This window comes from Myxine glutinosa, chromosome 7 (assembly GCF_964187855.1).
Source record: "Myxine glutinosa chromosome 7, kmMyxGlut1.1, whole genome shotgun sequence".
Taxonomy (NCBI): domain Eukaryota; kingdom Metazoa; phylum Chordata; class Myxini; order Myxiniformes; family Myxinidae; genus Myxine; species Myxine glutinosa.
The window spans coordinates 54800360-54822156 of NC_136267.1; the positions used below are offsets into that span (position 1 = coordinate 54800360).

Sequence of the window (21797 nt, forward strand, 5' to 3'; positions counted from 1 at the left end):
AGGTTAAATATTAAGACTGGTTTCTTTGGCTATGGAAGGGATTTTGAGTGGACAGAGAACTTTGATGGTTTTCAAATAATTGATGGAATAACAGTTTATTATAATTTGAAAATGATATGTGGAAGAGGTGGATTTCAAACAAGGTCTCTTAGAGAGAAAGTATAGAAGCTCAAAAGAAAAATACTGATGAGTTGGTAGCATTCGTAAATATCCTAGATGGAGATGGGATCAGGGGGTTGGAAAGAAGTGAAGATGGAAAGGTGTTTGTTGGGTGTATGAAAGAGTGGGAAGAATACTCTCAGGACCTTGATGAATAGGTATTGGTTATTCCTCGAAAAACTATTAGACTCAAATGATAGTTATGGGAGTATGACTCTGAGTATTCATGTGAAAAGGTGTTTAAGTATAGTTTCATATATAAAACGAGCTGTAAAGCTCAAAAGGTGTTTAAGTTTAAGTATAGTTTCATATATAAAACACTCTGTTTTCTCACGCTATAAATATGGTTTTTTGTGATACTTGCGAGAAGGAAGTAAAATATTATAAACAACATATTCTCACCACAAAACATATACGCAAGACACTACCTCCTGCTCCACCTAAAAGACAACATTGTGATATTTGTAAAATATCAGTTCTCAAGAAGGGGCTTAAAGCACATCTTAAAACTAACAAACACTTGTCAAAATTGTTTACTATTAGGAACATTGATGGTGCTTTCAAAGGGCATATCAGGATTCGAATCTTTGACTTTGATCCTCCTGGCCCCAACTCAATTGTTGAGGCTGTGGAAATCATCAAACCCTCTGTGAAAGATCTTATTAAAAAGTCTCTTATTGAGTTGAAATCAATCAAGTTCTATATGGGTATTAAAATGAAAATCTCACAACATGATCCATTCACTGGTGATTATTACAATGAAAAAGCTTACATGATTACAAAAAACCACTTTATATCTTCATATCAAGATTTTAAAACATCAGGAGTCTATGACCAGCTGATCCAACAAGAACAAAAACTTGAGCATACTATTACTGGAAGTGGTTGGAATATAGATGAGATCCTATTTATTGACATTCATATTCTTAAATCAGATCCTCTAAAAGCTTCTTCTTACATTGATTTACCCAGTGTTATCAAAAATAAAAAAGCAGTTATCAATATCAAAAATGAAGAAGACAATAAATGTTTTCTCTGGTCATGCTTGGCACACTTACATCCTCCACATTTTCATGGTGAAAGAGTATCTCATTATGAAAAATATGAGAATACATTAAATATGGAAGATCTAAAGTTTCCTATGGCTTTAAATGATATTCCTAAATTTGAAAAGATGAATAATTTATCAGTTAATGTTTATGGTTTAACAGAAACAAACAACATTCAGGTTGTAAAGCTATCTGACAATTGTAAACAAACTCATATTAATCTTCTATATTTTAATTCAGAGGGAAATTCACATTATGCATACATCAAAGATATTGCGAAGTTAATAAGGCCACAAGTATGTAAAAGGACAAATAAAATATTTGTTTGTATGCGTTGCCTTAACTTCTTCCATACACAAGGAAGATTAGATAAACATTCAAATTATTGTGGTGAACATAAATCGACGGTAATCAATATGCCCAAAACAGGCTCAAAGATCTCATTCAAAGATGAAAATAAAACGATGAAACATCCATTTGTTATATATGCTGATTTTGAAAGTATTTTAGAAAAAATTGACACGTGCCAACCAAATTCTGAAAAATCATACACAATGAAATATCAAAAACATACTCCTTGTGGTTTTTGTTATTATATGAAATCATCCGTTGGTGATGAATATAACAAGTTAGAGGTGTATAGAGGCTCAAATACCCCAGAGGAGTTTGTGAAACGACTAGAAAAAGACTGTGTTCGATTAACCAAGATAATGAGAGAAACCAATGTCCTTGACGAGTGAAGAGAAAAGGAAATTTAGAAAAAACAATGTCTGTCATATTTGTGAGGAGAAAATTGGTAAAGGTTTAAAGGTTAGAGACCATTGTCATCTCACTGGTAAATATAGGGGTCCGGCTCATCAAAGTTGTAATATTAATTATAAACTCCCCTCTTTCATTCCTGTCTTTCTTCATAACGATGCTATAATTATGATACGCATCTATTTATAAATCAACTTTCAAAGACTTCTGGAAGTATCTCAGCAATTCCAAACACGGATCAGAAATACATTTCATTCACAAAAACAATCTTTATAAAAACAGGATTTGACATTTAAAAAAATAAAAATACTTATGATATGATTAATATTAGATTTCTTGACACATTTAAATTCATGGCACTTCCATTGAAAAAAATTGGTTTAAAATCTTAAAGAGTTTCCATGTCTTTCCGAATATTTTCCTGACAATGATTTGCTTACAAAAAAGGGAATTTATCCCTATGACTATATGGATTCATTTGAGAGATTTAATGAAACACAACTTCCTTCAAAAGAAAATTTCTACAATAAATTAAATAATAGTCATATACCTGATAAACATTATGTACACGCACAAAATGTTTGGGAAAAATATAACATCAAGAATCTTGGTGAGTATCACGATTTGTATCTCAAAACCGATGCGCTTTTGTTAGCCGATGTATTTGAGGCTTTCAGAACAATCTGTCATTCCAGATATGGATTGGATCCTGCTCACTATTACACTGCTCCTGTATTGGCTTGGAGCGCGATGTTGAAAATGACTAAGCAAAAGTTGGATCTTATAACAGATGTTGATATGCTCCTTATGATTGAGAAAGCAAAAAAAGGTGGAATTTCACTAGTCTGCTCGAGCAGATACACAAAGGCAAATAACAAATATCTTCCAAATTATGATCCAACGAAAGAGAGTTCGTACTTAATGTACTATGACGCGAATAACTTGTATGGTTGGGCAATGGCTCAGGCCCTTCCTTATGGTGGTTTGAAATGGGTTAAAGAAAAGAATTTCAACAAAGTCTTTGAGAATCTATGTATATCTACACAAGCTGAATTAGATGAAGAAAAAGTTGGTTATTATTTTGAAGTTGATTTGAAATACCCAGAGGAACTCCATGACCTACACAAAGATTTGCCATTTTGTTGCGAAAAGGAAAGCCCAAAGAAGGAGTGGTTAAGTGATTATCAACAATCATTTAATGTAAAGGGTAAATTAACAGAAAAACTTCTTACTACACTTTATGATAAGAAAAATTATGTTCTTCACCAGAGGAATTTGAGACAATGTCTTTCAAATGGTCTCCGTGTTGAAAAGATACATAGGATTCTCAAGTTTAATCAGTCATTGGTTGAAAAAGTATATTGATTTTAACACACAATGTAGGATTGAATCAAAGAATGATTTTGAGAAAGACTGCGCAAAGTTAATGAACTGCAGTGTATTTGGCAAGATGATGGAAAATGTTAGAAAGAGGCAAAACATTCGTCTATCAACATCTTGGGACCAAGCACAAAAATTAATTAATAGACCGAGTTTTATAAGAGCCGAGGACTTTACTGAGAACTTTTGTGCGATCCATTTAGATAAAGAGAGTATTGAAATGGACAAACCTATTTATATTGGAACATCAATTCTTGATTTATCAGTCATTAATGTATGACTACTTTTACACCAATCTTAAGAAAAGATACAAAGATAATGTTAGTCTACTTTATATGGATACAGATAGTTTTATTTTGAAGATTAAGACGGATGATGTTTATAATGATATGAAAGAAGATATTGATACTTATGACACTAGTAATTACAAAAAAAAAAAAAGTTATTTTTTCTCAGAAGATAATAAGAAGGTGATTGGAAAGTTTAAGGATGAATTGGGAGGAAGGGTCATGAGTGAATTTGTTGGGTTGCGATCCAAGGCTTATGCTTATAAATACATTGGAGAGATTGATAAGAAGTTAAGGATAAGAAATTGAAGGGTATCAAAAAGAGTGTAATAAAACAAACTATAAATTTTAATAATTATTATACATGTTTAACAACAAAGAAAGAAGAGTTTAGAAAGATTAATGGAATAAGAAGTTATAAACATCAATTATATTCAGAAGAGATAAATAAGAAAGCATTGGGGGCTTTTGATGATGAGGTTTATTTTAGAAAATGGAATCGATAGTCTCCCTTATGGTCATACAAGTATATATAAAAAAAGAGTGGAGGTAATTGATAAATAAGAAAAAATGAAAATATGAATGATCGTTTTAAGGCCATTTTCCCCGCTAGAGCGGGGGTTAGCCTTGCGGGCCCCATGACAATCATGGTTCCCTGTTTGAGGCAATGTTTTTATGGCCGGATGCCCTTCCTGACGCCAACCCTTGGTCGCCTCTTACGGTGCGCAGGGTGAATGATTGTGCAGGGAATTATTGATAAATAAGAGAATTAATTTAAATACCGGTGAGTTGGGAAAAAAATATATACTTTAATTTTAAAATGGTATGTCGCACAGGAGGCTAAGAGTAGGTATTAATATACTTAAGGGGGGTCTACTCGGGATCATTGATATTTAGAGTAAAAGGTTCATAAGGCTTAGGTCATAAGGAAATAGGGGAGTGGTTTACTAGAGATCATTGATATTAAGAGTAAACGGTTCATAAGGCTTAGTTCATAAGGGTAGAAGGATCATAGGTTTATAAGGCCAGAAGGATCATAGATTCATAAGGCCAGAAGGATCATAGGTTTCATAAATATTAGGGTGGGTGAAAAGAGGCGTTTTGGGATGCAGTAATATCAAAAAAGTTAATGAAAAATGAGGGTGAGAGGAAAAAAATTAACATGTAAGTCAATGGGGGAAAATGAGAGTGGAGAAATAGGGGTGTTTAAAATCAATGAAAATGTCCCTAAAATTCAGAAAATGGTTGATTATTGGAGAAAATTAACATGTAAGTCAATGGGAGAGTGTCCCAACATCAACATTTATTCCCTACTCACGTGCCCAGCAGACTTTGCAGAAAGGTTCCAAGGAGCTGGGTATACGTCTATTGTTCAAACTTTATCAGCATTCAACGAACTCGGTTGCTTGCCACCAAAGCTTAAGTTGACTCGAATGGACGATGGTAATGGACTGGAGAAAACTTTTTCAAATAGGAAAGCAAAATTTCATAAAACATGCAGACTTAAATTCAACCAAAATGAACTCAAACGTGCAGCTAAGCGGAAGATATGTGTAACGGACAAGAGTTCCTCTTCTGGTGAAAAGGAAAAATTCAAACGTCAAAAGGTCTCCAGGACTGGTGATGCTGTTAGTCATTGTTTCATCTGTGAGAAGCCCGCATCTGATGCCCTACCTCTCCATAGAGCCTCAACGTTTGGCCTTGACACTCGAGTGCGACAGTGTGCAATTAATCTACAAGATGAGCGTCTGTTGGCAAAGCTCAGTGAAGGAGACTTAATCGCTACAGAGGCCGAGTACCACAGCCAATGCTTAGTGTCATTGTATAACAGAGATCGAGATAGACCAACAACATCACATGACGAATGCAACACAAATATTGCTCATAACACTGCATTTGCTGAACTTATTTCATACATGCAAACTGCTCTTGAGGATGACAACATTGCCCCTGTTTTCAAACTATCTGTATTGAAAAAACTATATACTGATAGAGTTAACCAGCTGGGAGAGGGCTCCTCTATAGTTCACTCTACACGATTCAAAAATAAAGTTCTAAGCTACTTTCCTGAGTTAGAAGCGCACAATGAAGGTCGCGATGTGCTTCTTGTCGCCAATGCTAAGAAGTTCGTCGCCAATGCTAAGAATATTGGTAAATCGCTAAGAAGTTCGTGCCAGCTCGACGGTGACAGTGAAGCAGTGTTCATCTCTCGTGCTGCAAACATTGTTCATAGAGACATGTTAAGAATGAAATGCTTACCATTCAGTGGTTCATTCAAAGAGGATTGTAAAGAAAATTCTGTGCCTCACTCACTGCTGATGCTGGTCACAATGATCATGTATGGGACAGATATCCAAAACCAAGAAAACTACTTGTCACAGCCAGCTTTGTCTGTATCACAATTGATGACATATAACAGCTGTGTGCGTCGACGACAACAACCATCATTGGAAACGAGACATACTGAACAGCGTGAGACACCACTTCCACTATTTCTCGGATCATTGATCCACTCAAGGACAAGATCTCGAGATCTAGTTGATACACTTTATAGGCTTGGATTGTCAGTTTCATACGACCGTGTGCTAGGCATATCTGCAGATCTAGGAAACTCTGCCATTAGCCACTTTGAAAGTATTGGAACAGTGTGCCCACCTGCACTCCAAATTGGAGTATTCACAACATCAGCAGTCGACAACATTGACCATGACCCGACAGCAACAAGTGCGCATGGATCTTTCCATGGAACGGGCATCTCCTTGTTTCAGCACCCTGACACTGAAAATTGTAGGACTGAGCAAATGCGCATACCTTTAACAAAATCTGGCAAGAAGGTCCGAAAACTACCAGAAAGCTACACACTGGTACCTGCTGTCTCTGCACTGAAGAACGGGCCGCCAGTTCCAGAAGTATGTGGCCTCATGCAATCAGACTGCAGTCTAATGACTGCAGCAGTGGCAGAAGAGCAAAGGTGGTGTGATCATATTAGCAGCGTTGTTGATGATGGAAATGCAGATAAGGATATACATGTGTCATGGGGTGCATATCACGCTACAATAATAGAATCATCAGAGACAACTGATAATGGCCCCACAGCAGTCAGTGCTCTTCTCCCTCTATTCCCTGACGACTCAAAGTCAATCGCAATGATAAGACATTCAATGGAGGTGGTGAAAAAAGCTGTAGCCATACTCAATCCGGGACAAATTCCAGTCATAGCGTGTGATCAGCCATTGTTCAAACTTGCCAAAAACATTCAGTGGATGTGGCCAGAAACATATGGTGAAGGCTCATTTCTGGTAATGTTGGGTGGGTCTGCACATCAAGATGACTCTGCTTAAGGCACTTGGTGATCTGTTAGGTGGCAGCGGTTGGACATCGGCAATAGTGCAAGCTGACATAGCTACACCAGGAACTGCAGACTCATTTTTGAAAGCGACTCATGTCAAGAGAACTGCACGTGCACATCAAGTGACTGCATGCACACTGCACAGTGCACAAGCTTTTCCATGAATCTTATACCAACTACCAAGTATCCCAGGCAGACACTGATGCTGTATCATTTGAAGAGTGGTGCAAATGCAGAGCAGAAGCAAGTCCACAATTCTATTTCTGGCAGCTTGTGCTGGAAACACAGTTGAATATACTGGTCTGGGACAGATCTATTCATGAAGGAAATTTCCTTTTGTATGTGGATGCCTTGACACAGCTGGAATGGCTCTTCTATGCTCTTGACCACTACAACTATGCAAGGGCTGTGTCCATTCACTTGCGGGACATGGTGGTGCTTCGCGACAAACAACCAGGTGTGTTTGCAGCTTTTTGCAAGGGAAAGTTCACCGTCAACAAGACATGCCGACCATTCTCAAGGATGTCTTTGGACGAAAGCCATGAAGAGAACAATGCCTGTGTGAAAGGTGATGGGGGAGCAGTTGGTCTCACCGAAAATCCAGCTCAGCACTATTGAGGTGGATGGTGGCTGGACCAGAGATTTCCCGGGTGGTTGGTGAGTTTCAAAGTGAACTGGACAGGAAGGAAGCAGCATCACACCCACACCATCACGAGGACAAGCCAGGTAGGTCTTATAAGTATCTCCATGAAATTTGGCTAGTTTTTGTATTGCATTACTTGTTTTGTAAAACTAAATTTTTTGACAGTTGTGTAACCCCCAATTACTATATATTTTCAGGAACACAAGTGGCATTCCTCAAGAATGTGAAGTCTCTGATTTTAACAATGAAAACTATGGGAAACCCCTTCTCTGACACCAGTGGAGATCTCTTGGTCCTCGACACGCGAGAGGTGGTCGATTCATCTGTTGTTGAGTCTGTTCGCAAAATGAAACTACTTGGTGAAAATCAACACAACGAGTTCTTTAAGAGTCGGCTGGTGGAGCGCACAACTGCACTCAATGATAGAATAACAAAGAACAATTTGCCTTTGTTCAGATGGCGTCCTGAGAAAGAAAAGTCTCGCACCCAGGAGCAGCTGCTGTCCATGAAACGTGACCGCAATTTGTTTTCAACATTGTACATTGCCAGTCAAATACGTGGAGCTGACCTGGAAGATTTTTTCCAGCATGAAAATCAGTCATTTCCACCTTCAATATCAGACTACGGGAAAATGAGACTTGGCAAAAAGTCAGACTTGCTCCAGTGCCTGGAAGATCTGGTGCCACATAGTGATGATGCCGACCACACTACATCTGAAGTAGACATGGTCATCATTGATGGTGCAGCCATTGCCAACGTGATTATGCCTGGTACATCCGAGACATTCAATGAGTATTCTAAAGAGTTCATGAACTATGTACGGAGGCAATTCACAGGCTCTGTTTGCCGTGTTGATGTGGTATTTGATGTATACAGAGAAGATAGTCTGAAGGCCACCACAAGAAAGAAGAGAGGGAAGGGCATACGGATAAGAGTGGAAGGAAACAAGAAGCTGCCTGGAAACTGGTCACAATTCCTATGGGAAAATGGTAACAAGACAGAACTTTTTAATCTCCTGAGTGAACGAGTGACAAATGAAACATTTCCTGGTATAGTGGTCATGACTCACGGAGAAGAGCTGCGTTGTTCAGAGACAATTGACTCAGACTGGTTGTCCCCTTCTACACAGGAGGAAGCAGACACAAGACTGCTGCTGCATGCAGCAGATGGGGCCAGGCAAGGTTGCAAGAACATCTTGCTTAGAATTGTTGACACAGATGTAGTCGTACTAGCAGTCAGTCTTGCTCACAAGCTTGACAGTGCACAGCTAACTGTAGCATTTGGAATGGGAAAATCGTTCCGTTACCTAGACGCAACCCACATGGCACAGACGCTGGGAAATGATAAGTGCAATGCAATACTTGCTTTTCATGCACTGACAGGGTGTGACACCACATCCAGTTTCACCGGCATAGGAAAATGAACAGCCTGGTCATCATGGAATACGTTTGTTGATGTCACGCCAGACTTGTGCAGACTTGCACAGACTCCAACAACAGCTAGCATAACCCAGCTTCTCCCAAACATCGAGAGGTACATTGTGCTTATGTACGACCATGGAAGCTCTGATGATAATGTGAACATGGCCAGGAAGACTCTGTTCACACAGAAAGGCAGGAGCATTGAAAACATACCTCCGACTCAAGATGTTCTCTATCAGCATCTACTTTGAGTTGGTTATCAGGCTGGCCATGTATGGGGTCAGGCCCTGTTAAAAGCACCTCACCTGCCCAGCCCAGCAGAGTTTGGATGGACGCGAAAGAACAATTTGGCCGAATGGGAAGTGATGTGGAGGAACCTGCCCCCTGCTGGTGCAGCATGCCGTGCTGTTATTAAGTGTGGCTGTATTAAAGGCTGCAGAAGAAGATGTAAATGTGCGGAAGAAAATCTACCCTGTACATTACTCTGCAAGTGCGGTGGTTGTGAGCGAGAAGGGTGACAAGAGAACGGTTGACATTGAAACATGAGTGTTCTTGGACGTTATTGCTCTATCTCATGCACACCAAAAAACGTTTGTACTACTACAGTGTAATTTTCTGAAGTGTTTTCCTAAATGAAAGGAAAATAACACTTTGTACAAATAAACTAGTTTATCGAAACCAGTTTGTGTTACTTTATTCCTGGAATTTTGCATTTTTCCCCTCCAAATGCCCTTAAAGTGACACATAGAGGTCCCCAAAACAATCAAAAATGAATATTTATGTTATCATATATAATCCTTGGTGATACTTTAGTGTGCAGATGATATTAAAATAACAATTTGATATTTTCTGATGTAATATAAATTTATTCTAGCTAAATAATTATTCTGACTAGCGGCCATTTTTAAAATGGCCGCCACGGGTGACACAGGACAGATCCAGAATGCCTCCAATCTTTTAAATGTTCCCCATAATGTCTAGTATTAGTGTACCAAGTTTCATGCTTTAATCATAAAATGCACGATTATTCACCTATCCGCTGGACTGATGGCCACATTTAATAAAAGTATTTTTCCTTTTACTTTTTCCTTTCCTTTTCCCTTTTTCTTTTTCCTTTGCTTTTCCTTTTTCTTTTCCTTTTCTTTTTTCCTTTTCCTTCCTTTTCCTTTTGCCTTTTCCTTTTTTTCCTTTAAAGTCTTTTTCCTGCATATTGAACAAGGCCATTGTCTGCTTTCTTTCTTCTCTCCTTCCTCACCACTCAGCATAACCTTGGTTTTACTAATGTTGACCTGTATTAATTTTTATTCCTGAGTCGAAAATGCTTTTCCGATCATGATGATGCACATTGGTGATGTGAAGAAATGGGTCATGAATTTGTCCAATGGGACGTTATGGACATTGAAATACCATGAAGCACGCTCAGGCTAACCTACGGACTTCCCATAAATGCAAACATGAGTCATTTCCTTGAGTTATCATTTCCTAGAAAGCAGCTACCCCATTAATATCACCTTTTTCATTTTATCTGACCTTAAACAATGTCTTCTTGTTGCGCTGACGAATCCGGGCAGCAGGGAAGAATGGAGAAGATTTGGCCCCCAACTTGCGTTGGGGGGTACAACCACCACGAAGAGGCGTCCCCGATAGTTGTGAGGTGGACGTTATCACACTTGGTGTCAAAAATATTGGCCATGAGAAGGACCGTTGGGTTTTTAATAGAGACCCGTAAAAGGACCGTTGGGTTTTTAAAAGAGAGCCTCAAAAGGACCGTTGGGTTAATAGAGACCCTGAAAAAGACTGCTTGGTTAATAGAGACCCTGAAAAAGACCGTTGGGTTAATAGAGACCCTGAAAAGGACCATTGGGTTAATAGAGACCATTGGGTTTATAGAGGAAAGGACCGTTGAGTTAACAGGGACCCTAAAAATGACCGTTTGTTTAATATACACCCTGAAAAGGACCGTTTGGTAAATATACACCCTGTTAGGACCTTTTGTTAATAGACACCCTAAAAATGACCTTTGGAATAATAGAGATCCTAAAAAGGACCGTTTGTTTCATAGAGATCCTAAAAAGGATCGTTTGTTTAATAGAGATTCTAAAAAGGATCGTTTGTTTAAGAGATCCTAAAAAGGATCGTTTGTTTCATAGAGATCCTAAAAAGGAACGCTGGGTTAAAGAGACCCTGAAAATGGCCATTGCGTTTTAACTTGTTTCACTCCCTCTACTCGCCAGAGAAGAGGATATTGCATTTCAGTCAGTTTGTTACTTCGCAACAACAACAAAAAAAATATTTGCAAGTATGTTGATCACTCCGGATTGTGTGCGTTTTACTTGGCAAAAAAAGAAACAAATTTTTGCAGGTATGTTGATCACTCCGGTTTGTGTGTGTGTGTTTGTGTTTGTTACTTGGCAAAAAATTATTTTTGGGTTTTTTCAAGTATGTTGATCACTCCGGTTTGTGTGTGTTTGTTTGTCTGTCCGCTCACTTATAATTGCCTGCAGGTCACAATTTTAAACCGATCTTCACGAAACTTCACCAATGGTGGAGTTTGTGGTCCGACAAAATCCTATATATTTTTTAGGTCAAAAGGTCAACATAGGCCGAAGGTCTGGCCTGGTCTGGTCTTTCTGGTCCAGACCAAAGGTCTGGTCTTTCAAATCTGGCCTCCAAAGCCAGTCGCCGACTGGGCATCCTCCGTCGTGCGAAGTCCTTCCTTGGCACACCTGAGCTCCTCACCACATACAAGGCTTTCATCCGCAGCTCAATGGAATACTGCTCTCCCCTCTGGGCTGGTGCTCCTGCCTCACACCTAGCTCGTCTTCACGCTGTTGAAACCAAAGCATCAGAATCATTGGAATCTCCCGCGATGAAGCTAACTCCATGGGCCTCTCACTCACTCAACGCAGGCAGGTTGGTGGTCTTTCCGTCTTCTACCGACTCCTCTCTGGCCTTGCCCCCCCCCCCCCCCCCAGCTCTCTCTGGGCTCTGTCCCGCAAATATTCCTACAGGTCGCACAAGATCTGCCTGCAACCCTCTTATGGTTAAACTGCCAAAATCAAGACTCTCTGCTCACCTTCACTCCTTCATGCCTCTTTTCTCCCGCCTCTGGAACAAACTCCCTCACTCTCTTCAATCCCACTCCACCCTCCAGGTCTTTAAAACAGCTGTTCACCACCATCTCTTATCTTCCCCCATCCAAAACCTTGATCTTTTCTACCCCCGCTAATTTCACCCCAAATCCACTTTTTTGAAATACCAATTTCTGTCCTGGAAGTCCCTGGTGTCCTTGTGTTTTATACTTCTCCCACCCCCCCCCCCCCTTCCCACGCCTCCTCCCCCCAAGCCCTCTCCCTCCCACACATCTCCCTGCTCTCAAATGTTATGTTTGTGTGCTTCCCCTTCTCTCCCCATCTTGTCTTCCGCTCCCTCTTTTTATATATTTTGTTTGTCTTGTTGATTTGTTTGTGAAGTAAATGTTAGCTCTTTCACGAGCCTCGATTCAGTATACAAAAAAAAAAAAAAAAAAAGGTCAACCACTTTTTACGAATTTCTAAAATCCTCAATTTTCATCCGATTGACTTGAAATTTGAAAAGGATTTTCATATCGGCGAACTGAATTCAACCACAAACTATTTTTGAGATCAGCATAGGCCAAAGGTCAACCACTTTTTTCCCAATTTCTAAAATCCTCAATTTTCATCCGATTGACTTGGAATTTGAATCGGATTTTCATATCAGTGAACTGAATTCAACCACCAACTATTTTTGAGATAAACAGTGGCCAAAAGGTAAACATAGGACAAAGGTCAACCACTTTTTTTCGAATTTCTAAAATCCTCAAAGTTCAACCGATTCACTTGAAATTTGAATAGGATTTTCATATCAGCTAACTGAATTCAACCACTTCAACAACTTTTTTTTGATAAACGTAAGTCATAAGGTCAACATAGGACAAAAGGTCAACATAAACCAAATTTCTAAAATTGTCAATTTTCATCCGATTAACTTAAACTTTGAAGACTATTTGCACTTCAGGTCACTGAATTCAATCACTAATTATTTTTGAGGTCAAAAGGATGCTCTACCGAGTGTCATTCTACTTTGTTCTGTTTTGCCAAGTGTCACTCTTTGAGTGATTTTTCATCTATCTGTCTCTGTCTGTTTGTCCGCACAGAATAAATATTATTTTCTCTGCAACTATTGGTTCGATCAACAGGAAATTTTCACCATAGGTGCAACTCCACCTGTATAATTTTTAAATGATAATTATGACGTCATAGGCCCCGTGGTTCAGCCGCCATCTTGGAAAACCCGAAAAACTTTGCACCTCTATATCTCCAAAAGTGCTGAATAGAAAAAATTGAGAAATGGCTCATTGTAAAGAACTCTCCATGTGGAATAAAATATGTTAATGCCGATGTCATAGGTGCCTCAATTATGACGTCATAATTGGACAAGTACAAAACTTGATCCGATCAAGATGAAATTTATTGAGCGTCATGTTGACATGAATTGGTGGAGAAAAAATAATAATGATGACGTCATCGGTCACCTGGTTCGGCCGCCATATTTGTTTTAACACAAAAGCATTAAAAACCATTGAAAATACACCCTGTCGAGGGTTTGCAATCTCTGATTGCTCTTTCTTGTTTTTCAGATTGTTTTTCCTACCTTTACCTGCTGAGATCACGTTTCGCGGAGTTGTTGAGATCGATCGCCATGCTGTCGCTTCAACACAAAGTCAAGGATGGCAGTTGGCTCACATGTGACCTTTTCCACTTGGATGACAAATTCTGGCCATGCCCGGAGGGATCCATTCCATTGGTGGGACAGACATTTGGCGAGTGTGCCGTGAGTTCTTCGCACTATGTGAGCACCTTCATGGGCTTCATCTCCATCTTCTGCTTCTTCCTGTCATCCTTACAGTAAGCTGGGGGTCTGGGAGTGGGCTGGGAGCAAAGTGCAGAAGTACTGTTCCTTTTGTCCTGCAGCTTCTTGCTCAATTCAGTGTTCTAGCTCTTCCATGCGCATTGACTCCATGTGAAACAAAAATTGCCATAGGTTGGCAACCATTGGGCAGACTTGCTGGGCTAAATGGTCTCTTTCTGTGTTGAAGTTCCTTGGAAGGGAAGTCATCTATATTATATATTGCGAACCGTGGTGTCTGGCTGTGAGTTTGTCTGTCTCCTGTTTACAGCAGCCGCTTCCTCTGCTGCGTTTGAAAAGCTAAACATTCACTTTTGAATATTATTTCCATGTGGAATGTGTGTGAGATGGCTGTTTTTGGTATCTTGTAGAGCGGTCTCTGTGGGCAAGCCACTCTCCTCTATCTTCCGCCGTCTGTTGCTCATCGGAGACTCGACCAACGTCATTGGCTGCTTTCTGGCCAATCAACTGCCTCTACAGGTACAGGTTACTCATGATGAAGCACGTGACAGTAATCCCAGTTTTGTTATGTACGTATATGTATGCACGGACACACGCTTATGTGGTTTTCATTTTCTCTTGTTGTCCCGGTGATACAGACATGCATAGCCATATGTTTAATCTCCATGGATACCCTGTTGGTCATCCAGGTATTGTACTACAGGTGGAAAAATCGCGGTTCCGCACGTGAGTCGTTGCATCACCTGCCTATTCCGAGTGAATATCGTATTCCATTTGTACAATGAAGGATCATATTCTGAGATGAATGTGGTTTAGTGTCAAGGTATATCTACTTTTTCATCCACAGGTAGTCTGATTACGAACCGTTTTGCGATGATGTGGTTACTCGCATCCTCAATCTTCGTCGTCCTGCTGACTCTGCTATCACTGACCACTTTGCTTCGAAGACCGGATTTCCGTTTGCTGAACAGGTTTCGACCAACAAAGAATGTAAGATGGCGTAAAGCACACCCATTGTCCTACCTGAGCATGCGGCGTTACCTGCACATTTAGTAGGGTCGCTGAATGAACTATCCACAGCACGTGATACAATGTTCATATTTATCGCTGTGGGTTAGTTCGTCCATTTGTGGCCCGAAGGTAACAATGTCCCTTGTGAATGTCATCACACCACGCCGGGATGACGTCATGATACCGTCTGTCATAATGCGAGTTCCTCTTCACAATGATGTTTTCTCTGCAGAGTGAGGTGGTGACAGGTTACCTGTGTGGCGTCTTTTCCTGTTTGTTCTACTTCGGCGCTCGTTTGCCACGACTCTCGAAAAATGTACGATATTGTCCCTTCCGTGTCCAACATTTCTTCCACATCCACCATTCCAGACAATTCCATGTCCACCATTCCTTCCCCTTCCATGTCCACCATACCTACCTCTTCCATCTCCACCATACCTACCTCTTCCATCACCACCATACCTGTCTCTTCCATGTCCACCATACCTGTCTCTTCCATGTCCACCATACCTGCCTCTTCCATGTTCACCATACCTGCCTCTTCCATGTCCACCATTCCTGCCTCTTCCATCTCTGCCACACTTACCTCTAAATCCCCACCATTCCTGCCTCTACCATGTCCACCATTCCTGCCTCTTCCAAGTCCACCATTCCTGTCTCTTCCATGTCCACCATTCCTGCCTCTTCCATATCCACCATTCCTACCTCTTCTACAAATGATCAACACACTAAGGTCTTGTCTGCATTCTGATTGGTTGGTCAGTGGTGTTCAGCATGGTTAGCTTGCATCACCATCACATCATTCATTCCAAGTCAAACTCGATGGTATTCATAGAATACTTACCATGCGCAGTCATCTTGGTGAGAGCCAAATCTTCTGTTTTTGAACGTTTCTTTTTTTTTGATCCAATATGGCTGCCAGACCACGTGAGCAATGACATCATAAATTTATATTCTCTAAATAATTGTTGCATAGATCATGCTCAATAAATTTCAAACTGATCAGACTAAGCATTGTCCCTGTCGAATTATGACGTCATAAATATGGCACCAATGACGTCATCGTTAACAACACCTATTTCCCATATGGAGTTATTTATAATGAGCCACGTTTCAATTTTTTTCCATAGAGCGGTTTTGGAGATATAGAGGTGCAACGTTTTTCGGTTTTTCTAAGATGGCGCGTGTAACACATGACATATGACGATGATTAGCATTAAAATATTCTAAAGGAGGCGCTCCTATGGTGAAAATTTCGTGTCTATCAGACCAACAGTTGCTGAAATTTTTTTAAATAATGATCGGATGGCTAAGTGTTGTATTTGTCGAATTATGACGTCATAACAAAGGCACCGATGACATCATCATTAACATATATTATTCCCCATGGGGAGTCGGTGACAATGAGCAAGGTCTCAATTTTTTTCCATGGAGTGGTTTCAGAGATAGAGGTGCGAAGTTTTTCCAAGATGGCGCCTGTACCACGTGACCTATGACGTCATAATAATCATTAAAATATTCTACAGGAGGAGGCCCTCCTATGGTGAAAATTTCGTGTCAATCGGACCAAGAATTGCAGAGAAAAAAATCCATACTGATCGAATCAAGCATTGTGCTTGTCGAATTATGATGTCATAATTAAAGCACCGATGACATCAGCATTAACATATCTTATTCCCCAAGCGGAGTACTTGACAATGAGCTATGTTTCAGTTTTTTTCCCCATGGAGCGGTTTCGGAGAAATAGAGGTGCAACCTTTTTTCGAATTTTCCAAGATGGCGCCTGTACCACGTGACATATGACGTCATAATTATCATTTTAAACATTCCACAGAAGGAGCCGCTCATATTCTGAAAATTCTGTGCAAATCGGACTAACAGTTGCAGAGGAATTTGTTTTTCATACTGATCAGATCAAGCGTTGTACTTGGTGAATTATGACGTCATAATTAAGGCACCGATGACAACATCATCAATATATCTTATTCCCCACGGTGAGTAGTGAGTACTTGACAATGAGCCATGTTTCTATTTTTCCCATTGGGCGGTTTGGGAGATATGGAGGTGTAACGTTTTTCCAAGATGGCGCCTGTAACACGTGACCTATGACGTCATAATATTTATTAAAGTATTCTGCAGGAGGAGGCCCTCCTATGGTGAAAATTTCATGTCAATCGGACCAACGGTTGCCAAGAAAATGCATTTTTAAAATGCAGAAACGGCGTACGTAACTCAATGCTTAACCCCACTTTTCGCTTCGCGAGCGCAGGGTAAAAATGCACCGATATCTGATTTGAATATTCCTTGGTGTGGCTTCTGCTCTTGGAGTAGAGGGAGAGGTTGTGCATAAGAAATACTGTTTTTAAATCTCGTCCAAAAGAGGAGACTAAATGAACGTGATGGCCTTGTAATCCTCCATTTTGTTTTTCTGTTTCAGTTCGATAGAAAGTCCACGGAGGGAGTATCCCTGATATTGTTCGTCTGCCTTATCCTGGGGAATCTCACTTACACTCTTCATATCTTGTTTAAAGAACCAGCGAATGAAAGCAACGGATGTCACATTCTACGTCACTTCCCTTGGCTCCTGTGGAACCTCGGAGCAATTTGCCTGGACTTCGGTGTATCCATCTTGTTCCGCTTGTGTGATCAGTTTCCGATCCCGGTCGGACGTCGTGATTCGACATGGAGTTTTTCTTTTTTTATTTGTTTAAATGTTTCTTGTGTCTTCCGTTGGAATTTGGAAAAGTTTTTCGTCCGTGCCTTTTTCTCTCCAACTTCCCAGAATTTATTCCTTATCTGATGATAAAACCTACAGATGATTATCCAGTTCTTCCTGTACAAGAAGCCAGGCCAACATTACCTGCATATGGAGATATGAGCCACGTGATGAAGACGGGACCCCTCCACGAACCAGGGTCTTCCTCGTTCTTTACCCTCACCAAGCACAGCTCGTGCACGTACACACACAAATTGTGCACACGCACCCACACACACACACACACACACTGTGACGTCATACCATCGGGTTATAAATAAGGTCAGCACCATCACAAATTCCCCACTTGCACAAGGAAGCACAGGTGTCTCGTTGTGGAGTGTTCTGGGAACCTCATTCGGAGTCCATTATGATCAGTGGTGAAGCTTATTGGGTGAATATGAAGCAAATAAAGGAAATTATTGATCATTTTGCCTTTTGCACTTCTTGATTTGGGTGTTCTTGATGTTGTTATTGGTGTCCATGTGAACGCGGGCTTGTTTTCACATCTGGCTTAATAATTTATGTCAGTGGGTCCACGATATTTTTCCACGGCGTCAGTCAGTCAGTGAGTACACACTATTTTTTAGTCAGAACACAAGAAGAAGAAGAAAAAAGGGAAAAAAAAGAAGAAGAAGAGCACATAAGCAGATTGTTTCTCTGTTTCTCTGTAATGTTTTCCGAGTTTGAATAAAAAGTTTATCTTTGAGTTTGAAATTCACTGCTCGAACCAACATGCTGGAACTCCAACACGAGGTTATTAGCCCCTATTGAACTTGGTCTGAAACGTGGGCTTTTGGATTGGATCTCGTCCATCCGTCTGTCCGCAACCATATCTCGGAGATGTGTGGACCGATTTTGTTCATACTTGGCAGAAAGACAATGTATTAGAAATAGAAAGACTATATTTTGTTATGTCGTTATGTGGAAGTGAAGGGTCGTATATTATGAAAGCAGATCGCACAAAAAGTGAGAAAATAAATAGCACAACAAAGGTGAGGCACCGCCTGAGACACCGTGGGTGGGGGAAGGGAGCTGCCTCCGTTTATCGATGTATGTCCTTTTTACTTTTTTAAGGTAGGAAATAAATAAAATACTCAATCTGAGGAGGGAGCAAAGGTGTTCCATCTAACGGGGAGTTACATTACCAAGCTGCTTGTAGAGCTTCGCCGAGCAGCTTAAGCACTCCAACGATACTGTGGAGATGCCTGGAGCGTCCCACAATGTCCGAATTAGACAAATGAACACTTTTTTTAATAGTCAGACCTGCTGCTGTCAATTCCGGGGTTAACAAATTTCTAACTCTGTTCGGGTGAAGAGATTGTCGATGTTTGCGGGACTTAAATAAAGGCATGAACATTGGCGTTTATCAGCATTGTGATGTACACAGGAATACAGCGATCCGTAGATATGAAGATGAGCTATATTACCTTTCGTAGATATGATGCTTTCTTTTACAGAAACCGCCCTGTTCTGAGGCAAGGCATACTTGAGTTGAGCGGACAAAATTGTGGAATTACGATCCCTAAGCAGAGCGACCCGAATGCAGGATAACCAAAGGTAAGGCTGTGAGCTTAAATGATCTTCAAAAAACACGCCCAAACACCCATTTAAATTCATGCAAAACTATGGAGGTCGAGATGTGCGCATGCAAAGTTTGGGGTCACTGGGTTTCATGGTTTGGGGATTACGGAGGAGACACACACACACAAACATACACACATACTGCCCTTTATTATTATAGATTATCATCATTACCCTCGCCTGAGGAGAGGGTATTGCATTTGAGTCTGTTTATTACTTGGCCAAAAAAAAAATATATTTTTTGCAAGTATGATGCAAGTATGCAAGTTTTTGCAAAGTTGATCACTGGTTTGTGTGTTTGTGTGTGTGTTTGTCTGTCCGCTCACTTATACTTGCCTACAGGTCACAATTTTAAACCGATCTTCACGAAACGTTACCAAATGTTACAGTTTATGTTCCGACAAAAACCTATATATTTTTGAGGTCAAAAGGTCAACATAGGCCAAAGGTCAACCACTTTTTTCTAATTTCTAAAATCCTCAATTTAAATCCGATTGACTTGAAATTTGAATGGGATTTTCATATCAGCTAACTGAATTCAACCATAAACGATTTTTAAGATCAGCATAGGCCATAGGTCAACAACCATTTCAAATTTCTAAAATCCTCAATTTAAATCCGATTGACTTGAAAATTGAATGGGATTTACAAATCATGTAACTGAATTCAACCAATTATTTATTTTTGAGGTCAACGTAAGTCACAAGGTCAACATAGGCCAAAGGTCAACTACTTTTTTCAAATTTCTAAAATCCTCAATTTTTATCCGATTTACTTGAAATTTGAAGGGAATTTACATATCAGTTAACTGAATTCAACCAACAACTATTTTTGAGGTCAGCATAGGTCACAAGGTCAACATATGCCAAAGGTCAACCACTTTTTTCAAATTTCTAAAATCCTCAATTTTCATAAGATTTGCTTGAAATTTGAAAAGTATTTTCATATCAGCTAACTGAAACCAGCCACCAATTATTTTTGAGGTCAACATAGGCCAGATTTAAAAAATTGTCAATTTTCATCCGATTGACTTAAACTTTGAAGACGATTTGCATGTCAGGTCACTGAATTCAACCACAAATTATTTTTGAGGTCAAAAGGATGCTCTACTTTGTTCTGTTTTGCCAAGTGTTGCCAAAATCTGATTGATTTTTTTATTTGTCTGTGCTCTACTTTTCTGTTTGTCTGTTTGTCTGTGCTTGTTGCCAAGTGCTCTACTTTGTTTGCCAAGTGTTCTGTTTTGCCAAGTTTTGCCAAAATCTGATTGATTTTTTTATTTGTCTGTGCTCTACTTTTCTGTTTGTCTGTTTGTCTGTGCTTGTTGCCAAGTGCTCTACTTTGTTTGCCAAGTGTTCTGTTTTGCCAAGTTTTGCCAAGTTTTGCCAAAATCTGATTGATTTTTTTATTTGTCTGTCTGGCTGTTTGTTCGTTTGTCCGCACAGAATAAATATGATTTTCTCTGCAACCGTTGGTCCGATCGACAGGAAATTTTCACCACAGGTGCACCTCCACCTGTAAAAAAATTTTAATGATAATTATGACGTTATAGGTCACGTGGTACGGGCGCCATATTGGGCAAACCGAAAAAATTGCACCTCTATATCTCCGAAAGCGTTGCATATAAAAAATTGAGACATGGCTCATTGTAAAGAACTCTCCATGTGGATTAACATATGTTACTGAAGATGTCATAGGAGCCTTCATTATGACGTCATAATTCGACAAGTACAAAACTAAATCCGATCAAGATGAAATTTCTTGAACATCATCTAGGGAGAAATTGGTGGATAAAAAGATGACGTCATCGGTCACGTGTTCGGCCGCCATATTTGTTTTGCTTCAAAAGCCTTAAAAACCACTGAAAACACGTCCTGGCGAGGGTCTGCAATCTCTGATTGCTCTGTCTTGTTTTAACTGTCGCCGCCCCTTTCAAGATATTGCTGTTGAACCATCTTACCGACGCGATTGATCATTTGGCCTTTGTAAAAGGTTCCCTTGGACCCAATGGCGATTGGTGCAGCTGTGATGGTGCCTTAGTCATGTTGGCGACCCAACCCTTCCAGTAGGCCTTCAAATAATCCAGTATGCCTTCAAAAGATTCCAGATTGTCTGTCACTATGTTGTGATTCTGCCCATATACGTTCAAAACAATGTTTTTTCTCCACCGACGACCTATTTTTTGACTTCCGCAATCTGTCGCTTCAGAGAAGGATACCTCAACTGGTGAGTAATAGAGCTAGGATTCTGTACCATAATAGGCCTACTGAAATAACATGAGAGCTTGCGGTGTGCCAATTCTCCCGGTTCATTGTGCAAGATTATATAGATTTTCATTGAAGTTTTCAGGAATAACAGGATAGCCGAGAGGTATTCACACTCGACTCCATGTTGTCTAACCCGGTTTTGAATTCCGACTCCGCTATAAACGATCATCCCGGTGTTTCACAGATAATGTGATTCATCAATGCGTGTGCCATCCTTCAGACGTCTTCAGATGTTAAATGGGCGTC

The 21797-nt window shown here is 40.1% G+C and overlaps 2 protein-coding genes across 6 annotated transcripts in view; one reads left to right on the plus strand and one right to left on the minus strand.

The window, feature by feature from the left end:
* The window catches only part of APTX (aprataxin), a 152312-nt gene that overhangs the window by 123765 nt on the left and 6750 nt on the right, over positions 1 to 21797 (minus strand). The window contains exon 1 of one of the 5 annotated variants that reach the window (XM_078781741.1): positions 19134 to 19148. The exons of the other annotated variants lie outside the window; for them this stretch is intronic. The gene's annotated coding sequence lies outside the window, so the exon portion shown is untranslated. Of the gene's footprint in view, positions 1 to 19133; positions 19149 to 21797 lie in introns of those variants that run through there. 5 annotated transcript variants of the gene reach the window in all.
* LOC144892946 (lysosomal amino acid transporter 1 homolog) lies at positions 14459 to 18416 on the plus strand. Its single transcript, XM_078781747.1, has 6 exons — positions 14459 to 14506; positions 14627 to 14663; positions 14785 to 14927; positions 15181 to 15264; positions 17386 to 17568; positions 17764 to 18416. Exons 3-6 carry the CDS (start codon positions 14811 to 14813, stop codon positions 17824 to 17826), a joined length of 447 nt encoding a protein of 148 aa, XP_078637873.1. The 5' UTR covers positions 14459 to 14506; positions 14627 to 14663; positions 14785 to 14810; the 3' UTR covers positions 17827 to 18416.

Excerpts from the sequence above, each read along its gene's own strand:
- LOC144892946 (XM_078781747.1), top strand. The coding sequence starts at position 14,811 with ATGATGTGGTTACTCGCATCCTCAATCTTCGTCGTCCTGCTGACTCTG. Across the intron at positions 15,265-17,385 it reads TGCCACGACTCTCGAAAAAT|TTCGATAGAAAGTCCACGGA; the intron begins GTACGATATTGT and ends TTTCTGTTTCAG. Across the intron at positions 17,569-17,763 it reads CAATTTGCCTGGACTTCGGT|ATGATTATCCAGTTCTTCCT; the intron begins GTATCCATCTTG and ends TAAAACCTACAG.